The sequence below is a fragment of the Cornus florida genome, unplaced genomic scaffold, assembly GCF_030987335.1.
Source record: "Cornus florida cultivar Cherokee Brave unplaced genomic scaffold, ASM3098733v1 CherokeeBrave_3.0.0_Hap2_Chr02, whole genome shotgun sequence".
In the NCBI taxonomy this organism is placed as follows: Eukaryota; Viridiplantae; Streptophyta; class Magnoliopsida; order Cornales; family Cornaceae; genus Cornus; species Cornus florida.
This window is the reverse complement of record NW_026775572.1, coordinates 61,298,729-61,320,393: the sequence shown is the minus strand read 5'-3', so window position 1 is coordinate 61,320,393 and position 21,665 is coordinate 61,298,729. Positions and strand designations below refer to the sequence as shown.

At 33.9% G+C, this 21,665-nt stretch overlaps 2 protein-coding genes across 8 annotated transcripts; both read right to left on the bottom strand.

Annotated features, from left to right (window-relative positions):
* Window positions 1–938: 938 nt before the first annotated feature.
* LOC132295118 (F-box protein At3g07870-like) lies at window positions 939–7,310 on the bottom strand. The gene is made up of 3 exons (XM_059793231.1): window positions 7,228–7,310; window positions 5,350–6,788; window positions 939–1,270 (listed from the first exon to the last, which is right to left on the bottom strand). The coding sequence occupies exons 2-3, from the start codon at window positions 6,762–6,764 to the stop codon at window positions 1,138–1,140; spliced, it is 1,548 nt and encodes a 515-aa protein (XP_059649214.1). The 5' UTR covers window positions 6,765–6,788; window positions 7,228–7,310; the 3' UTR covers window positions 939–1,137.
* Window positions 7,311–10,556: 3,246 nt separating this feature from the next.
* On the bottom strand, window positions 10,557–18,664 carry LOC132295117 (F-box protein At3g07870-like). 7 transcript variants are annotated; one of them, XM_059793230.1, is made up of 5 exons: window positions 18,423–18,664; window positions 17,757–17,909; window positions 17,197–17,495; window positions 16,419–17,052; window positions 10,557–11,075 (listed from the first exon to the last, which is right to left on the bottom strand). In XM_059793230.1, the coding sequence occupies exons 2-4, from the start codon at window positions 17,900–17,902 to the stop codon at window positions 16,961–16,963; spliced, it is 537 nt and encodes a 178-aa protein (XP_059649213.1). In that variant the 5' UTR covers window positions 17,903–17,909; window positions 18,423–18,664; the 3' UTR covers window positions 10,557–11,075; window positions 16,419–16,960. The 7 variants fall into 7 exon arrangements, with proteins under 7 accessions (XP_059649213.1, XP_059649208.1, XP_059649207.1 ...); XM_059793225.1 differs by having other exon boundaries at window positions 16,419–17,495; window positions 18,358–18,664; XM_059793224.1 differs by having other exon boundaries at window positions 16,419–17,495; window positions 18,391–18,664.
* Between the last annotated feature and the right edge of the window lie 3,001 nt (window positions 18,665–21,665).

Below are 21,665 nucleotides of genomic sequence, written 5' to 3'. Positions count from 1 at the left end.
CATGTTGTTATATAAGAGTTTTAAAATCCTTATTCAGCCCTATCAAATAACAACTCTTAAAAGGAAGCAAAGCACTCTAATGTTTTGTAAAAACTCAAAGATGATTGCATAAATATTCTAAAGGTACTATGTGATTTAATTTTCAAATAAGTATGATATCTAAATTACTCTTTAATTAATTAATTAGAGTATACTTGATTTCGACATGAATTATTGAAATAAAACCCAACCCGACACCAGAACTCAAGTCAAAAATTCTTCTTGGCATTCGCGAACAACTTTATAGCAACGAGTACTTGGGACTCCGAGTAGTCTTTGAATTATCAAAGCTGGTCTCAAAAGCTCAGTGTCTTTTCTCCTGTTCAGATGCAACTACGAGATATATTGTTGAAAATTAAAACACTTCCACTCCGACATAAGAAGATCAAGTAGAAGTCGTGAACACTTTTGTAACTAAAAACAATTCAGCTCAAGAAGTAATAAAACTAATACAACGATCTTGTTGCTCTAAAAATATACTGTATTTGTCATTTTAACTCATACCACAGCTTAGGTATAACAAGCATCAAGATAGAACATTGAAATTATTGCTGTAATTGTCAGCCTATAAAAAACTTATTTTATAGCAATTTGAAACACCTTTGCATGCAACTTATAAATATCCTGTAAAAAGGTCGAAATTTTAGTTTTCATGAGAAATTCCTAGAAAAGATTAGAGTAAAGATGAGAAAGATATCAGTAGTCATTACTTGGTTTAGTTCTCAACTACTTTCCAGTCACCTAAGAAATTTAAAGAAGTCAAGCACTCAATAACCACAATTACTGATACTGTTTCTTTTGGCATACTCAGTCAAGCACTCAGTAACCACAAAAAGGTACCCAAAACTACAAAAAGGTAGGCAAAATATCAACTTGAAAGGCTTCCAGGAAAGGTATACTTGCTCAAAAAACCAATACCTCCAGGTATTAGCTTCGATTATAAAGTAGTTAATCTAAGCATAACATCAATTTCCTTACCCTGCCTCCACCTAACAATCAAAAGGCGAGCAATTCAAAACAGCCTTTCTCGGAATTCTTCCGCTAATGAAAGAGCTCTAGTCTCCCCTGGCACTTTGAATTGCAGCAAACGTTTTGGCTTCACCACCTCTGCCACAAGTGCTTCCAGTCATCAGTATCAGAATATGAAGACAATGAATCAGATGCCATATCCCTATCTTCTTCCGCCAACGAAAGAGCTTTAGTCTCACCCAGCACTTTGAATTTTGCACACCTACATCAAGAATCATAACATTAAGAAACATAATCCTTAAATAAATAAGAAATGAAAAATCAAATATATATGTATATAATAAAAAACAAACAAACAAAAAAAAAAACTATCCAAATAGTCACGACCAACAAAGATTGATCCTTTGACGCTCCTGATGCCTATAATGGAGCTTGAGGGTCAAAGTGGCTTTACATGAAGCCATAAAAAAACCTCAAGCATCCTTGTGGCGCCAGGAAAGCTCTCTCATCAAAGCCTATATTATGTCGTGAGCCCATGGACCGCCCTGCCACCCATGACCCATCTAATAGCAATATCAGGATCACCCTATAGCAAGTATTGCCAAAACCTTACATCCAAAACAACATACATTATTGCAAACTGAGAATTAAAGAATAAATAAGAAAATTGCATCACCAACCTTATGTTCTGCCTAAGTAGGGTGCTCAAGGAAAAGGCTAGAAACAGACCTAACTTTTGGCATAATTTGATACAAATCGACTGATCTCAAGCTCAAATGAATCTTTAAAATTTTAGCATATCTTATGAATGCTCCATGAGGCGCAGAATTGCCAACTAGAACTCTAGAGAACTAACCTAAGCTCTGTGTGCAATAATGACATTTGGTAATTCAACCCAAAAAAAATAATAAATAAAAAAATAAAAAGAGAGAGAGAATAAGGAAGAAAGGTTTCAAAGATAAAAAGCTCTTTTATATATCTACACACATACAAACACACATATATATGGAAAACAAAAAGGAACTGACACTGTCACGGAAAATATCTTAGGAAAGATGCAAGTATTGTTTTCTCAATAAACGTCTTCACATAAAGATAAATTAAGTTATTGAGCATTGAAAAAAAAAATGAACAGAAATAATTAGCATCTCAAAATGAAAATGAGAAATTATAAAAGGGAGAAACAAATCATTTCAACTATAAGAAGCATGAAACAGTAAGTTTAAAAGCTACAAACAAAGTAAATAAATTAATTAATTAAATCAAATTATATAAAAACACAAAGAGTATCCTACCAAAAAATAAATAAACAAAAACAATAAAAACAGAATCAAAACACTCAACTAATTGGTAATCATAAAGTTTGTCAGCAAAGCAAGTCGAAGCTTCCTGACTCTAAAGGGTAGTTAAATCAAACCAATACAATATATTTTGTGTGTGCACGCAAGCATTTGCAGCTAATCTCCACTTCTAAACACTAACAATCTATATCCTATACACTTGAAAATAACACGGTATAATTTTTGTTATTTTGCATTTCTAATTAACTCTTTCAGTCATCATTTATGATTGAAGGTGGTCAAACTAACTCTCAGAACGGTGCAAATTAGAGATGAAGGAATTTATCTTTGGGGGTCAACTTATAGGTATCATGTCTGTGAGTTACGCAATGTGGAAGTGATGTGGGAAGTTTAATCTCAGAAGAAAGGTCCGGAGGGGGATGAATAGGTCGAGTTTGCTAGTTTGATTGTTTTTCAGATTAATTTGGAATTGAGCCAATTAATGCAAAATAAACCAATTACACGAAGCAATAAAAATAAGAAAATGAAGTCAAGAGATAGAGAGATAAAACTGGGATTTTTTATGCAAAAAGGAGACTAGGCGTCGCGTAAAGGAGACTAGGCGTCTCTGGCGAAACAATCCACTATTCTGAGAAAGAGTATAATGAGTTCCAATGCTTGCAAAACTGCTCTCCAAAAGAGTATATGATTCCAATGCCTTCGGAATCACCTGTTCTTGACTTCCAACACTTAGTGTCCTCCTTTCCTAGTAGTGCCTTTGCTACCACTGGCAATACTGATTGATTGCCAATGCAATCACCTTCACAATGATCTGCCCTTTTTTGTCCTCCTGGGTATGATCTGCTTTTCCAAGTGATTGAACTTGCCTTTCTTCCACTCATGAACACGAAGATGTAAGGAAAACTTGTTGTTTTGATCGAACTTGATAAATCATAGATAGCTCACAAAACTGTCAATCAGAATTAGAGCATCACCCTAAAACACTCACACGTACATGTGTGCTCTCAAAAATATAAAAACAAACTCAAATCTCTAGAACTGGTGCCTCAATCAATGTGCATCTATACAAGCTATAGAAGAGTATTTATAGGCAAGAGAGTACAAATAAAAGATGGAATTTTAAAATCCTATTGGGCTTCTCTTGAATTGGGTTGAAAAAGGAGTTCAAATCTAATTAGAAAAAGTTAAGGTGAAAGACCTCCAACCGGTTGGCCAAATCCCCAACCGCTTGGGGAGTCGTACACTGAAATTTCTTCCGCTGAGGTGTCCAACCGGTTGGTGTATTCTGTTAACTTTTTCGAAGTCTGCTCAGAAGACCTAACCTCCCGAACTTCGTTGAGTGGTCAAAGGAACTCGAAATTAAGCAAATAATATATCATTGGAAAGCTTATCGAGTCTAGCTTCTGACCATATAAAGATTATTAAGTATGGAGTAAGATATTGCAAATATAAGACAGATGTCAGGATTTGACTAAATACAACCCCATGTGTATATTGTTTCAAGGCCCACTCAACTCATGTTCCAAAATTTTCAAAACATATCCTTACTCTTGAAAACATTCAAAAACCTTTTTCAAAAACAAGTGTACTCAGACATCACTAATCTCTTCTAAGTGATGTTCAAATCCGATGGATAAGTATTAAGCTTGTGTCAATCACTAGTCATTCAGCTTCTAAAATCAAGACTCAAAGTAAACGGAAAATTATAACTCGATTCACACAAGTTTTGACACCAAAATTTGCCAACACTAAACATATTTTCTACAATGTTTAGGAACTATTGCATCAAATGTAAAAAATGACAAGTCAGACACAATAGCTTTCGATTCATTATCAATTGCAAGCCTTGTAAATGCTCATTGGTAAGAGATCATAGACTAATAATCTTCAGGTGGACAATATGGCACCTTACCAGTAGCTGCAAGATTATTTTGGGAATTCAATACTTCCAAGATTCTAGATTATAGACAAGTTACTCTGAATTTTAGTATAACAGAAACCTCGTAATATTATGTAAAAGTAATCATTAACAATATCTAACAAAATATCAATGTCTGTTAATGTTCTTGTATGGATTTTTTATTTTTTATTTTTTTTGCAAGTCAAATCCAAGATTCCTTATAATCTTCCAAATTTTCTCTCTATAAACTCAATGTCTGTCATCATTTGTGGAACCTCATACGGTTGATCATTTTTAATAGAATACTTTGGGAAGGGGTGGAAGCTCATACCCATATACTCTTAGAAAGGAGACCTTTTAAGAGACAGTATCTCCTATAGGGCTTCTAAAATGTCAGATAGGATCCCTTTAAGTCCTCTCATAGACCTTGTGCAAATGCATCCTTTTAGATGAAGCATGAGGATCAATCATGACCTCACCTGACTCTCACCAAATCCCTCACGCAAAAAAGGAAAAGAGAAGTGAGAGAGAGAAACAACCTACTCATTGTTCTCTTCTTAATCAATAATACAAAAAAGGAAAAAAGAAGTGGGGGAGAGAACTATTAGGCCTCTCTACTACCGGCCATTGTTTAACTTTACCAACTATTAGCAAACACAATGTCATTTCACCCATATTGAAGTTATTATTTACAACAAAATATCACATTGACTAGATATTTTACAAGGTCTAATAAGTAAAGCAAAATGTAGTTTCTAAGAATTTGAGTGTCTTACATTCACAATAAATTATCTGACTGGACAAACTGATCCAACAATATCTTTTGAAGTTGATGCATGTCATAAAACACAAGTCTACTCACAAAATGGCGTCCTAAAAGAAATGTTACTGAAAGCAAGTTCCTTGAGAAATGGGAAGAGGGAGAAAAAATAAATACACCAAAGATGAAACATTCATTCCTTTTTCTTTTTTTCTTTTTCTTTTTTTCTCTCTTTTCATAATTTCCAAATGCGAATTAGTGAGATAAAAATAAAAACAAATAAATAAAAAGAGATATGAATGTAAGATATCATCATCAAAATCTATAAAATATATTGAAGTGTTAAAGTGACTATAATCTGCAAACAAGCACATACTTACCTTGAATTGATATTCAGGACCACCACATTATCTCCAACAATGGCTTCCTTAAGTGAAATGAAACTTGGAATATGAGCAATTGCTTCAAATTTTGATTTAACGCCACGAAGTTTAAGATATTTAAGTTCTTGTGATCGTTTGGGGTCATAACAAATCAGAGAGCTTGTGAAATATTGAAACATCAATAACGTTCCATTTTTGAGATAATTTATTGGCTGATATAAATCAATAGGCCACCTCTCACAATTACCGGTGTCAATAGAAAACATTTTTCTCCAAGATTTTTTAACACCATATTTCTTCATAACCCATATGACAATAGGACAGTAACTGGAGGCATCAGACATGCACAAACAGCCTTTTAGTACTCCCATGGATACATTACTCACTGTATTCAAACTAACCGTGCAACTGTCATCAAATACATCATGATGACGAGGAGGTGGCGGAACCCACTGGAACTGCTCGTCGTCGAAGTTAAAAGAAGCTATATAATTAGAAGTCTTGGAATTGAGACAGAACCAGTGAAGGCATCCCTTCAAATAGGTGGGAAATGTTAGCCTATAACATGAAAAGGGAGCATCACCAATGCTTCTCCATGATCCTGTGCCAAGTGTGTTTATCTCAGCACTACTACCATACCTTTCACTACCTGTAATAGGGTCTGCTATCCATTGTTGAAACATTCTAATCACCTTATACTGATTAGCCTTTGGACTGAACCCAAACCCGCAATCACCGAACTCTTTGGTTTTCTCACCAGCCTCAGCTCCAGCCCTGTTAACCACTGGAAGATTTATATACTCACCCGTGACTGGATTACACACAACAACAGGATCATTACGAAATGGTTCAGACAAGCAAAGAAAACCATTGCATGAATTCACAATTTTGAACTTTTGCTCTTTGGGTTTAACTTTGATGCAGCGTTTCCTTTTAACCCCACTGCCTTTAGAGAAGCAACCCATTTGGGCATCACCCTCTTCGCCGTTGAGAACCAGACCAGCATTGCGCAATGGGATCTTCAATTTGGTGTCAAGCTTCATGTTAACATGGTGGCCACATTCATCAGAGAGACCATAGCAACTGCAGTCCCCAAGATCAAAATTGTTGCAAGTTTCAGGCTCAATCAAGTAGAGCATTCTTGACACGAGCGTCGAATCCAATGTCCGAATCAAAGGACAGGGCTGTTGACGTGAGAAGTGCATCTTTGCAAAATGGGGGTCCGAAATTAAGCTGCGCCAAGTTTTAGAAACGCATTTGCAAACAAGAATTGCCTTCACAGGGAGTCGTAATAGAATATCGACCACGATTGGGCTCGGAAGATCATTGGCCGAACAATCCAGTATCTGAGTTTGTTCATCATTGTCTGCTCCTCTGTTCCCTATTAGGGTTGAAATTCTTCTTCTTCTCATGGCTTGGCTAGTATTCTATCAAATCTGTGGAAATGGAAATGGAAATGGAAGTGATTAACAGAGAAGATTAAAGGAAACCCTAAAAACAAAAGCGCACCAAAATGAGGGAAAATGGATATGGAGGTTAGTAACAGAGAAAATTAAAGTAAATCCTAAAAACAAAAGCGCAGCAAAATGAGGGAAAATGGATATGGACGTCAGTAACAGAGAAGATTAAAGTAAACCCTAACAACAAAAGCTCAGCAAAATGAGGGAAAATGGATATGGAGGTCAGTAACAGAGAAGATTAAAGTAAACCCTAACAACAAAAGCGCAGCAAAATGAGGGAAATGGATATCGAGGTCAGTAACAGAGAAGATTAAACTAAACCCAAAAAACAAAAACGCACCAAAATGAGGGAAAATGTAAAACCTGAAGTCATGATTTAAGGAAATAAAAGGCTACAACATGAAACCACAGTTACCTGTAATAGATTAGATAAATAGCAGTCACGACTCACGAAAAGGCTACAACATGAAACCACAGTTACCTATAACAGATTAGATAAATAGCAGTCACGAGAGAGAGAGAAAGTAAATAGAGAGATTGATTTATAGAGAAATGAAATAGCAGTCAAAACCCTAGTGTTAAGGGCGGGACAGAGCAGCGGCGGGAAAAAAAGGGCGGGAAGTGTTTTGGTTTTGGGGTTGGCAAAACATGTGATATTACTTATTAGTCCCTCCCAAAATATAATGATCCACACCCCCAATGGAACCGTAATAATAATATACCTCACCCAACAATCTTTTTTTATTTTCCCCTCAAAGTTAACCGTCGCTTCTTTACTTCTTGGCATAACTTATTCCACCCAGAGTGACCCAGGATCGGATTGGATTAGGAGTCAAATATAATTTAATCTAGTCTTAACGAATTTGTGAAATTTCAATTCTATTTGTCTTCAGGGACATAGTTGTATTGGCAATAATTCGAAAAGTAAGTCATTGAGATTTTGCTTTCGAATTGCACTTTTATCGTAAATGGTGTGTGCGTTGTGAGATTGATACATGTGCTTTAAGAAAGAAAAAAAATAAAAAAATATACATATATATCCTATTTGATCTATCCGAGAAAATATGAATTAGATTGATTTGCATTTATGAATTAATTTTTTTTTTAAATGACTTAATTTTATTATTTTTTTAATTATGACCCAATAGATAAAAGATAACTAATTTCATTAATTGTAGCACACCGTCCCAATTTAAATTTTACTCCACGTCCACCTGCTGTACCAACTGTCAAGTGCCAACCTATCTTTAAAATTTAAAATAATGAAATATAACAACATATTATTAACAAAAGTAGACAATAGTTAATAGGTCTTCAGGGACATGATAAAAATGCAGGAAATAAGACTTTGAAATCTCACTTTTGAACCGTACTCCTAACTTAAATAGTGCCTATGTTGTAGGACGAATACATGTACTCTACAAATAAATAAATAAAATACAACAGTTAACAGCCTTGTGCATTAACATAGGCAAACATGAACCTATAACAGAACAGCACATTAACATGACAAAATTTAATATAAATACATATATATAATTTTTTTCTATTTATTGGGATTGGATCGGATCTTTTAAAACCCAATTTGTTAACCAATCTGATCACTACAGATTAGTTGTTTCTCAATCCGTCACCGATCTGTGAAACTAAAACATCAATTTGATCTAATCGGATCAAATTGGGTTGGATTGGAAGGAGAATTGAGGGCATGTTCAGTATGCAATTTCTTGTTCGTGTTTTTGTTTTTATCATGTACTTTAGTAGTTGGTAAAAAATGTTTTGTTTTGCACAGTGCCAAAATGTTTTGTTCATAGTGACCAAAAATCGAAACACCAATTTAGTGTTTTTACATCTTTCAACACTTTAACAATGAGTACCCTAGGATGAACTATATATATATATATTATAAAAAAAAAATGCTTAAATGACATTTTTAAACTAACCATTATATTTTTCAAACTTGAAATTTTTTTTTATCAAACATATTTTCATTTTTTTGTTTCCAAAAATCTTGTAACAAATGAATGTTACTAAACATGCTTCCCATTAATATTCAAAATAATTCACAATAAAATACTTATTTTATTTCTAATTAAAATAAAAATGCACAAATAAAACGCATAGCAAAAAAGCCCTAAATGTCCACCCCTATATTCCACTACAATAAGGTATATATAATACACCCATCTCTAGTTCTAATCATAATGTTCTAATCATAATGTTCTAGTCCTTAACCACAACTAAAAGTCTTTTTAAGCCAACTGGGAAATTGTCAAAAAGGACCTCGTTAGTGATAAATCTATTACGGAGTATTATTCAACAGAGTTCCGATTTTCAGTTGGTTTGGGCTCCTCCGATGTGCAACAGTCGGATCCGTCTTCTTAATAAATGGGCCTCCTCTAAGTTAGTTTCGGGTCAAGCTTGGCACTCTGGCGCACTTGCCTCCTCGAAGCCTTTTAGAGACCTCTCTCTATGTTCCTCAGTTTTTTTTTTTTTTTTTTTTTTTGTACTGTTATGTAAAAAAAACTACCATTTTTACATTTTTTTTTTTTTTTCTCTAGTTACACAACCTTGATGCTTGGTGAGGTACCAAGGCCAATTACTTACCTACTTGAGTCAACCACTTGGGTTAAAAGAGGTTCGAGTTTTCCTAATAATATTTGTAGGCTATCGTTTTGTTGACATCATCTTTAAAGATCTAACCTAATGCAGGAAGTTTTGACTGTTGCAAGGTTTAATGAAGGAAATATTTCCTTGATTTGAACTCGTGAGATGTCATCGTGAAACAATCTTACCTTGACACTAATCTTGTTGATCAAATTTCAGATTATACCCTTAAAATACATTTAAAGACATTTTCCAATAACTTGTGTAAGTATACAAAGGTACCTTCTTTTTAACATATTAGATGGGCAAAAATATCATTATCTGCAAAAATCCATGTATGTGCGTGTGCGTGTGTACAAATCAGCAATATTCATACATAAAAGAATGGTATGCACATTTGTACATGCATAAAAAAGATTTGGTTATAGGAGATAGGGTTCCTCCCAACCACAACGTAAACCTTGGCTTTTCAATTTGCATTTGTTTGGCTCATGTTCATGAGTTAGAACCATTTAGGTTTTCAATCTCCAATAATCTATTTTAAATTTATTTATTTATTTAATTAATTGTACAGATTGTGTCTTGGAACTTTTTGCAAGACTCGTAGACAACTAAAGATATGATGATGTGCAGTGCTTTGCTATACAGAAAAAACTATGGAATCAGATATTACAATTTATAAAACCTTAAAATCTTTTTCAAATACAATAATTATTAAAAATAAATAAAAAATTAAAACGTTATAAGTTTGGTTAAACTGGACCCCAGACGCCAATATAGCAAAGACAAATCAATCCAAAGAATTCACATTACAAAATTGATACTCTGAAACAAGCTATATTCTGAATCCTTTTTTTTCCCTTTTCCCATTTTCCTTTCTACCAAACACTGGCAACTCTACTAAGAAAACGAGTCTCCTCTATCAAAGTGCAGATCCAAATATATTATTTTTGCAAATTGTCGTTAACACTTAATGTTACTAAAGTATTTCAGCTCAAGGACAATCAAACTAATTATGTAATGATTTTCTCATTGTAAAATAGTTTGTCACTTCAAGTCATAAAAGGCACCAAAACTAGCTAGAATAAGTGAAATAATTGTTTCCATAAAATCAAAATAGTCAACCAATTGTAAATCTCATGAGAACTTCCAGGTAAACTTTAGTCAAGCATGAAAAGATATCAGTAGTTGTATCTTCTAGGGTTTAGGTCTGAATATACTTTCCATTCACCTAGGATATATGAAGAACAATTCATATATCAACAAAAAAAAATGACAATTGTTTCTTGTGGCCTACTCAGCCAAGCCTTCAATAGTCTTCCCATAACCACAAAAAAGTACCCAAAACTACTAAAAGTACGCAAAATAAGAACTTTAGGTGTCATTCTTGGTGATATCAAACCTCCATGACCCTTCCTGGAAAGTTAGAATTGCTCAACTCCTCGACATCCAGATATAGCTTTGAAGCTTCACCATTTCAGACACCGGTGCTTCCTCCATTTGTCAGTTTCGGACGACGAATAAGTGATTCGTCCATCTGTCATCTCAGAATCATCAGAATATCCTGGATCAAAATCATCAAAATATTCCATGTCCCTAATTTGCTCCGCTAACGAAAGATCTTTAGTATCTCCAAGCACTTTGAATCCTGCACACCTACATCAAGAATCATAATATTAAGAGTATAATTCTCAAATAAAGAGAGATCTAAATAAATGTCGTAAATTTTTTAGAAAACACTACCCCATACCCCATTTTTTTACCAGTCCACACGATCATAGGAACTTGGCTACTACAGTGTGATCTTCAGTTTTACCATCCATGCTTCATGGAATAGTACACTTGCTGACTTGACATTTATTGCAAACGGGTATCCAAAACTAAAAAAATGCAACATGATCACACAATTTCATGAATCATGAGACTGCATAACCAACATAGGAGATCTTGGCATCCTCTCGGAGCACCATTTCACACAGAATTTTCTTTTAAAACAAACATTGACATTTTAAATAATTCTCCATAACTTCTTAAGAACTAGTGGGAAGATGAGATGTTATTATTCTTTCATTTATTTCTACTAGACAACTTGCATTAGCAGCATTACTAGATACAATATGTACGGTTTTTTCCACTAGTGCATGACTATAACAACAACCCTACAACCACTAGTAAATACATCTAATGAAAAAAAAAAGAAAAAAAAAAAGAAAGAAGAAGAAAGAAAAAACCAAATACGTAAGCAGTTTATATTACCATTATTTGAAAGATTGAACTATACCATATCAAATTACACAAATGTTACAAAAAGGACAATTACATAGGAGATCTTGGCATCCTCTTGGAGCACCATTTCAAACAGAATTTTCTTTTAAAACAAATATTGACATTTTAAATAATTCTCCATAATTTCTTAAGAACTAGTGGGAAGATGAGATGTTATTATTCTTTCATTTATTTCTGAAAGACAACTTGCATTAGCAGCATTACTAGATACAATATGTAAGGTGCATGACTATAGCAACAACCCTACAACCACTAGTAAATACATTTAATGAAAAAAAAAAATGAAAAAAAAAAAAACCAAATACGTAAGCAGTTTATATTACCATTATTTGAAAGATTGAACTATATATCATATCATATTATACAAAAAGGAGAATTACAAATAAAATCATAGCCTAAAGATAAATGGACATAGGACAACATCTACACATCTACACAACAAGATGAGAAGAGTACTTTGGAACATCAGATTTTAAAGCATTATCTCTGAAAATGAATCAAAATTTATTAAAATGATTCCCTACACATTTTCCAAGTCCAAAATCATTTAGTAGTAACAATTTTCAACAACCAGATGGTTATTAGGCATGTAACAACTTGGTTTCAAGAAAGAAAAAAAATTTGGGTAAATAATAATATTACATCTTCCCAATTCTTTAAGAAGAAACAATGAATCAATTATAATTAAAAATAAAAAGATATGCCCACACCAGGAAGTTCAACTGGTAAGCCTTTGGGGGTACCCCCTTGGGCCTCCGGTTCGAGACTCACCAAAGGTGAGGCCTGGACTAAAATGATGCATGTAGTTTGCGGGCGATTGTGTGCATCCAAAGTTTACAAACCATCCGAGAGTCCAAAGTGGCTAGCATTGGGTTGATTCTTTGTTACGATATATATATATATATATATGTATAGAAATAGGACAGATAAGATATCCTTGAAAAAAAGAAGGTAAAAGAACAAACACCAATTACTTGCACAAATGAAGGATAAGCTGGGGAAAAAAAATAGTCACTACCAACAAAGACCAATCCTTTGACCATCAAAGAACTAGCATTACATGAGTCCATCAAAGAACCGAAGTATCATTTCTTTCCAGGACTTCTAACAATCTCTCTCATCAAATGATTATATGCCACGAGCCATGGACTGCCCTGCCACCCATGGTCTAACAATAATATCAGAATCTCCCTATATTAAGCATTGCCAAATCCCCACATTCAAAACAGCCTTGAGAATTTCTAAAAGAGCTACTATCTCCACCTAAATAGAATCTGGTGTCACCCAACTTAGAGAACCAAAGCATCTAATTTAATGAAGCGTTGCTAGAATTGGCTCCAGTTCCTAGTTGGCCCATCTCCATTATAGAACTTCTTACTATCACATTTTGACGACTTTCTGCATTATATAAAGGTGTAAAATACACAATATGCACAATGCTCAAACTGAACTACACACAAATACACGCACATATTGCAAACTAAGAGAAATGAAAATATAAAAAAAAAAATAATTGCATCATCAACCTTATATTTCACCTACACAGGATGTTTAAGGAGAAGACTGAAAATAGATGTAACCTTTGGCATTATTATACATAAGTGACTGCTCTCAAGATTGAATTAATATTTGGTGTTGAAGTTTCATATATGAAAATTAATTCATGTTTATGTTTTCAATTTTTTAGTAGACTCCACATTTTGAATTATCTTATAAATTTAATCATATCTTATGAATACTCCATGAGGCACATGAATCACAACTAGAACTCTAGAACACTAATCTAAGCCCATGTGCAATAATGACATTTGGTAACTTTATGAAGTTTGGAAAATAATGCAAGTTAGCCCAATTAAAACAAATGAGAAAAAAAAAAAAGTTTCAAAGGTACCAAGCTATTTTCACCAGAATCAACGGACAATGTCAATGGAATTTTTCTTACAATAGTACTTTTATGAGTTTTTCTTTTTCTTTTTCTCGGCAACCTAAAATTTTTTTTTTTTTTTTTTATTCAACTTATTGTAAGTAATGATTTAACTATATCTTCACATAAAGATAAAATGAGATATTGAGCACTAAAAAAAATTCATGAACAAGAAGAAAAAAAAACCATCAACAAAATGAAAAGGAGAAACAAAGCCTTGTAAGTATAAGATATAGCAAAACTATCCCAGGGTAAGGAACCATAGAGTTATACATCCAAATAAGCAAGTTAAAAAAGCTACACACAAAATAAATAAGTTAATTAATTATTAATTTAAATCAAGTTATTTTAAAATGCAAAGAGAATCAAACATGAACAAATAAAATACAACATCAAGAACAGAATCAAAACAGTCTCTCAACTTCTTGTGATCATAAAGTTTGTAAGCAAAGCAAGTGAAAGCTTCTTGACTATAAAGGGTAGTTAATTCAAACCAATACCAGATATTTTGTGTTTGCATATATGCATTACTAACAACTAAATTTGCAGCTAATCTCCACATCCAAATGCTAATAAGCTATATCCAAAACACTTGAACACATGATATAATTTGTTATTATGCATTTCTAAAAAACTCTTCCAGTTATCAATTATGATTGAAAGTCAAACAACTACTTGAAATATTGCAAATCAAGGACAAAGGAATATGTATTTGGGAGAACATAATAGATTTTTAGTGATTCTCAGTTGCAACACTTTTTAATGCTCAGTGGTAAGTGAGTATAGACTAACAATATTCAGTTGTGGATTATATGCCTCCTTACCAATAGTTGCAAGATTCTCGATTTCAGACATTTTACTCCGAATTTCAGTATTGTATCATTAACAAAATCTTTAAATAATAATAAAAAACAACAACAATGGAATAACCATATTTAAGGGTAGGTCTGGGTCCAAAACACTTTACACAGCCACTGTTCTTATAAGCTTTTTTTAAAACATCCTAGATTCCATAGAATTTCCCAATTTTCTATGTATAGACACAGTATTTGCTTGTTATTTGTGGAACCTTGTAATGTTGAGCATATTCCATAAAAGACTTTGGGAAGGGGTGAGTGTTAGGAATATTTAATACAAATCATAAATAACAATAAATAATTATTTATAGTGATTTTTATTATAAAAGTTATAATTATCTCTTCTACTTCTCAACTCTTCCTATCCATTTCACTATAATGATTCTCTCCTTCTCTACCCATTATATATAAACATATAGTTACATATATTTATACATACATATATACATATGTGTGTGTGTGTGTGTGTACTTAGTTTATCATCTTTACAAGTTTATGGGCAGTGTGACAGGAAATTGGCAACTAATCTTCTGGTGAACATGCTCATTTAAAGAGGCGGCTGCAAGCATAAGGTTGTATCTTGGAGTCATTCTAGACCTTCATAAATGGCATTGTAGGGAGGCTATAACAAATTTAGGACAGTGCCTAGCATGCTTCTCCATCTCAAAGAACAGTTTCTCATTTCTAAGTTTTATTGTCTATTTTCATCATTCAACACACACACACACACATAAAAAAATAAAATAAAAAATAAAAAAACTACTTATTGTTCCAGTCTCTAATCACTAGTGCAAAAGAAAAAGAGAGGGAATAACCATGAGACCTATTTGCTACCTGCCATTGTATACTTTCGCAAACATTAAAAGCACAACATCATTTGCACCCATGCTGAAGTTATCATTTTCAACAAAAGAATGAAATTTTCTTTCTTTCTTTCTTTCTTCGTTATTTTATATATTACTTTATTTATTTTTTATTCAACAAAAATAATCACACTGACTAAAAATTTGACAATATCTAATAAGTAAAGCAAAGTGATAATAAATTTAAATTTATGGATAATATAAATCAAGAGATTGAATCATCTACACACCCCCAAGTACAGATATTGTTGGGTTTGTGGCTCAAATTTGCTGAAATTAGTTTCCCTTTTATGTTTTGGAAGACTGAAATTTGTGAGAGAAATTGTTTCATTAGGTTTCTATTTTAGAGTTGAGATTGATTTGGTTACTCCTTGTACACAAGTGATATAATTCTTGTCCAACAAGGAATTGGGTTTTGAAGACTATAAATAGAGATGGGTTTGGGTAGAGAGGTAGAGAGAGAAAGAGATAATTGTAGATAGAGAAAAAGTGAGTCGAATTTGAGAGGAGAAAAAGTGTGATCAAGTTTTGAAGTAAAGATAGTCGTTCTTTACCCGTGGTCGTAGGCAATTTTCCGAACCACGTAAATCTCTGTTTGCTTGTGCGTGCTTTTATCTATTATATTTGCCGATTGTGTGTGTGAAATCCTAACAAACATTGTTATATATGAGGTCCAAATTTACTAAAGACATGGATGACGAGATTGATATTTCAGAAAGTGGTTATGAGGAAATGTACATTCTAAACATTTGACTATCTCACATTAGAAACAAATTATCCGACTGTATACATTTATCCAACAATATATCCTTTTGAGGTTGATGCATGTCACAAAACTTAAGTTCTCGTACAAAATGGCCACATAAAAAAGATATGCTGTTGAAAGCAAGTGCCCAGAGAAAAGAGGGGTAAACAACACTGTTAAGATGAAGGATTCATATATTTTCTTTTTCATTTATCCAAATGCAATTTAGTGATGAAATACAAGAAAACGTCAATAAAAAAAATTATCATCAAAATGTATAAATACAATTAAGTGTTGAAGTGAAAGTAAACTGCACATCTTTACCTTGAATATATATTCAGCACCATCGCATTATCTCCAACAACAGCTTCCTTTAGTGAAATGAAACTTGGACTATGAACGATTGCTTCGAATTTCATTTTAGTGCCATGAATCTTTAGATATTTAAGTTTTGGTCCATCGGGGTCATAACAGATCAGAGTACTTGTAAAATAATGAAACATCAATATTGCTCCATCTTCAAGGTACTTTATTGGCTGATATAGACCAACAGACCACCTCGGATCATTTATAGTATCAATAGCAAACAATTTTGTCCATGATTCTTGAACACCATATTTCTTCATAACCCATATGTTAATGTAATTGGAGGCTTCACATATCCATAGACAGCCTTTTAGTATTCCCATGGAAACCTTACGCATTGCACTGAAACTAACTGTGTTGGTGTCACCATTTGTACGAGGAGGTGGTGGAACTGATTGGAACTGCTCGTTGTCAAAGTTGAAAGAAACTATATAATCAGAACTTCTTAAATCAATACAGATCCAATGAATACATCCCTCTAGATAAGTGGGAAATGCTAGCTAATAAGATGAAATGGGACCACCACCAATGCTTTTCCACGATTCTGTGCCGAGTCTTTGTATCTCAGTCGTCCTACTATATGTCTTTATACCTGTAACAGGATCACAAATCACTTGCTTAAACATTCTAATCACCTTGTATTGATTAGTAATTGGACTGAAGCCGAACCCACAACCAAAGAAAAGTTTTCTTTTCTCACCAGCCCTCTCAAACACCGGAAAGTTTGTATACTCACCCGTGATAGGATTACACACAACAAGAGGGTCATCACAAAGGAAACCATTGCATGAATTCACAATCTTGAATCTTTGTTCTTTGGGTTTAACTTTGATGTAACGTTTCCTTTTAACTCCACTGCGTTTAGAAGAGCAACCCCTTTGGGCATCACCAAATTCATCGTTGAGCACCATTTCAGGATTGCGCAATGGGATCTTCAATTTGGTGTCAAGCTTCATGTGATGAGTTTTAACACACTGATAAGAGCAGGTAACATAACAACGGCCTTCGTTGTCAGAATCATAACTGCAATACCAACTGCAGTACCCAAGATCAAAATTGTGGCGAGTTTTAACGCGTTGATCAGAGCAACAGGTACTAAATCCATAACAACCACTATCACATAAGCAGTACCCAAGGTCAAAATTGTGGCAAGTTTCAGGCTCGACCAAGTAAAGCGTTCTTGACACAGAACCTAAGGTCCGAAGCAGAGTACAGGGCTCTTGCCCCAAAAAGTGCTGCTTGGCAAATTGAGGGTCCAAAATTATAAAGTACAATCGTCAAGATTTGGAAACGCACCTACAATGTACAATCGTCTTCACAGGAAGTCTTCGCAGAATATCGACAAAGATGGGCATCGGAAGATCTGTAATTGAATACTCCAATCTCCGAACTTGTCTCTGAATTTGTTCATTGTCGTCATCTGCTTCTTTGTCTCCATTCATGGCTTACCTAAAATTTTAACAAATTTTTGAAAATGGATATCAAAAGTCAGTGAGAGAGAAAATTAAATTAAACCCTAATAGCAATAACCCAGGAAAATGAGGGAAAAAAAAATGAAGACATGATTTAAGGGAATAGAAAACTAGAAGAGAAAAATAATAATAATGATAATAATAAAAATTAGATACCATGAAAAAGTAGTAACAAGATAGATTTACCGAACAAAACCCTAGCTACCAACAAAATATACATACAATGAAACATTATGAAAGAGAAAGCAAAAGAAGCAGCCAAATTCAAGACGATAAGAAGCAATTTTCTTTAATTTGCTTCACTAATAATTTCTACTTCACATAATTTTCTGATTATTTATAAAACAGGTCACAAAATATGAAAGTGTTGAATCAGAAAGGTCTCAGATACTGGCATTCTCTGCAGAAGAGAATGTGAGATATACCTAGGGATCAGCGGAGGATTTATAAAACTACACCTGCTTGAGAGATAGAGAGAGAATGGTCTCACCACGGTGATCCGGTGATGCTCCGGCAGATCTTTGATGGTCCCGGACGGCAGTGTTCTGGTGATGGGTTTCACTGCTCCAACAATGAACCTTGGGAATGTGAGGAGATGTGAGGGGAGAGAGAGAGAGAGTGTGTAAAATAAATTAGTCGAAAGTACAATTTCGAATGGGATTTGATCATTTGGGTGACACCGTGAGAGAGAGAGGAGGAATCTGCTTCATTTACCACATGGCCTGAGCTTATGGGTTATATGATTAGAATAATGTTATATCACACCTCCTACACATAGATAAACGTACGGAGTATCAAATTTATATTAACATTAACCCACTTTTTATTTTTTGTGTTAAGATTGGCTGTCCATATAATAATTTTTCGATATCTTAGGAGAATTTATTAGCAATGTGGGGATCATTGATTCTGACCAATTATAAGTACATATTGACGGTAAACAAAATGTGAGTTAATGTGTTTATGTGTCAGCATTGGTTATGGTATATAATAATTTCTAAATAATAATTTTAAGAGTTAATTTCATTAACACTTTCTTTAGATTTGGTCAAATATTATATTAAAATATCTTTCAAAAATTACTATCACTTACATTACAAATTTGTGATCCGTTTTTCACTCATGTTTCAAAAATTACTTAGTGTTGTCAAAACACTTTTTTTTTTTTTTCATATAAAATGACATTATTACCCTTTCGACTTTGTTTTGACTTATAAAAGGATTGATTAATGTGTAAAATGGCTTAACTATCCCATAGTTTGATTAGGTGACCAAAATACCCATCACTCCACCAAAACTATCCAAGCTTCTCTTTTCACCACTCTTTCTGTCTCCGCCCATCAGCACCACCAACTCCATTATTCTTCATTGATGAAGCTTGAAAAAAAAATTTAACATGATTCTCATCTTGCCCTTTTGCACAACAAAAATTGGGTCACATTTAACCACCACATTCCCCATCACCAACATGGCCACACCAGTCACACACGCATATATAAACACAATCACACACATATATCACCAGACCGCTGAAGAACATAAATTTAAATATAGAATATAAAATTTGAATGAGTATGCAGAATTTAAAAATATATACATATAAAACATATAGAACTCAGAGGAGGCAAATGGGTATGCATAATTTTTGACAACATAAAAATCGAATTTGAATTTGCACAAAATATAATTTCATACTAATTAAATAAAAGAAAAAGAAATTCCATAGCATCATGTCACAATTCAAAAACAAGTTTTGCCTACTTATAGGGCCTGTTTAGTAACACTTTTGCTTTCTGATTTTTGCTGTCAATTCCTAAAAATAGAAAGTAAAAGTAAAAATTATGTTTATTAACACATTTTTGCTTTTTTACTTTCAAAAAGTACTTTCACATTTTAGAAAAGAAAAAGAAAGCACAGATTTCTCACTTTCTTGTTTTCTCCACTGTAGCGGAGGAATTACTTCCGTTACTGTAGCGGAACTTAAAAAACGCTGTGCTCCGTCGTTTATAACAATACCCACAACCCACAATCATCTCTCCCACCCACAACCCACAATTGTCTCTCCCATGTACCACGATGATGGCCACCAGATAGGCAACTCCGACGAAGATGATTCGCCGATCGGTATCGCCGGCGACCACCATATCGGCATTGATAGGACTTAGGTAAGTTTTGCTTTCCTCAAATTTGAATTTTTTTTCTCTCTCATCCTCAAGGACAAAATCCCCTCTCTTCCTCCCTCTGTTTTCTTACCACTGAATCCTTAGCACAAAATCAAAGAGTTAGGCACACAACAACGAATACGACGATGAAAGATTCCGACGACAACAAGGAGAATCAACGCGATGACGACAACAGCAAAACGCTCATCCAATTGGCGATGACTATGATCGTGTTACGAGGCCTAGACTCACTGACGTGGTTGTTGCGACAAAGGGGTTTCGGTGAAAGTTACGGGTTTGAAGATAATGGGTTGAGATTTCTGGTTTGATTGTCAATTTGAGATTGCACGGCGGCGGGATCGGAGAGTTTTTTATTTTTTGATACTGTGATTGGAGCAATTGCAATTGTAGTGGGAAGAGGGGGTTTTGGATGGTGCTGAACATTTTGGTTCTGGAAGAGAATTTAATTTTGTGTTGGAAAGAGGTTTGTCTTCTTTAACAGCAACTTAACCCAATCCGACATTATTGGCTGTATTGGCCCATCATGGTCAATTGTCAAGCTTCTCATACTGTATATATGAGAAATCTTATATCCTTTTCCAATGCCAATGTTGAAACTTGTTAACTCTAGCATGCGCTCAGTTAAATCTATATGCAAAATATGGATTGGAATAAAAATTTGCTGGCAAGCCAATCAAGACGATGAATTGAGCTCAACGACATTATTGATGTTTGAAAGCTATGATGTGAGGTGGTGGTGGTTTCTGGTAGTGCTTGTAGTTAGGTAGAAATGGGGGATAGTGGTTGCGAACTTGAACTGGGAGAAGGTGGGATTGGGATGGTAGATTATAGAACTACAGTAATGATAAAAAAAATAAAAGTAAAATCATAATTATTAAACTTGATTTTGTTATTTTGCTTTCAAAATTTTGAAGAATATGAAGTATTAGTAAACATGATTTCATTTTCTATTTCATTTTAAGAAATCAAAATCATACTTTTATTTTTGAAGGAAGCAAAAGTAAGAAAGTGAAAGCGTTAGTAAACGGGCCTATAGAATATTGGGTCAGTGGGTCACATGAGGGAGTGGACATTGGACACCCATAAAACCACCGACCTTTGATTGTTTGTATAAACTTGTATATATACACATAAATATATACATGGGTTATGGAGAAGAAAGGTGAGTGGTCAGTGGGTCTGAGACTTTGGAAGGGAAGATGGGTGTGCAGGAGGTGGGAGATGAAAGAAAATAGAATTTTAGAGAGAGAAATAAATGGGGGCAATTTTGTCTTTTAAGTTTGTTGATATTTTGAATCAAAATGAATTAAAATTTAGGGGCAAATTTGTCTTTTCGCTTATTTTTAACTGTGTCAGTAACGGAAAAGTAAAATTGGACCTGAGTGATAGTAATTTTCGAAAGGTGTTTCAATGTGATATTTGGCCAAACCTGAAGGGGTGTCAGTAAAATTAACCCTTTATTTTATTAAGTGTATAACAGAATAAGAGGTCAACAAGATTCAGGGTCAGACCATGAACCCTGTTCAAAGCAAGAAGGCAACAAAGAATGC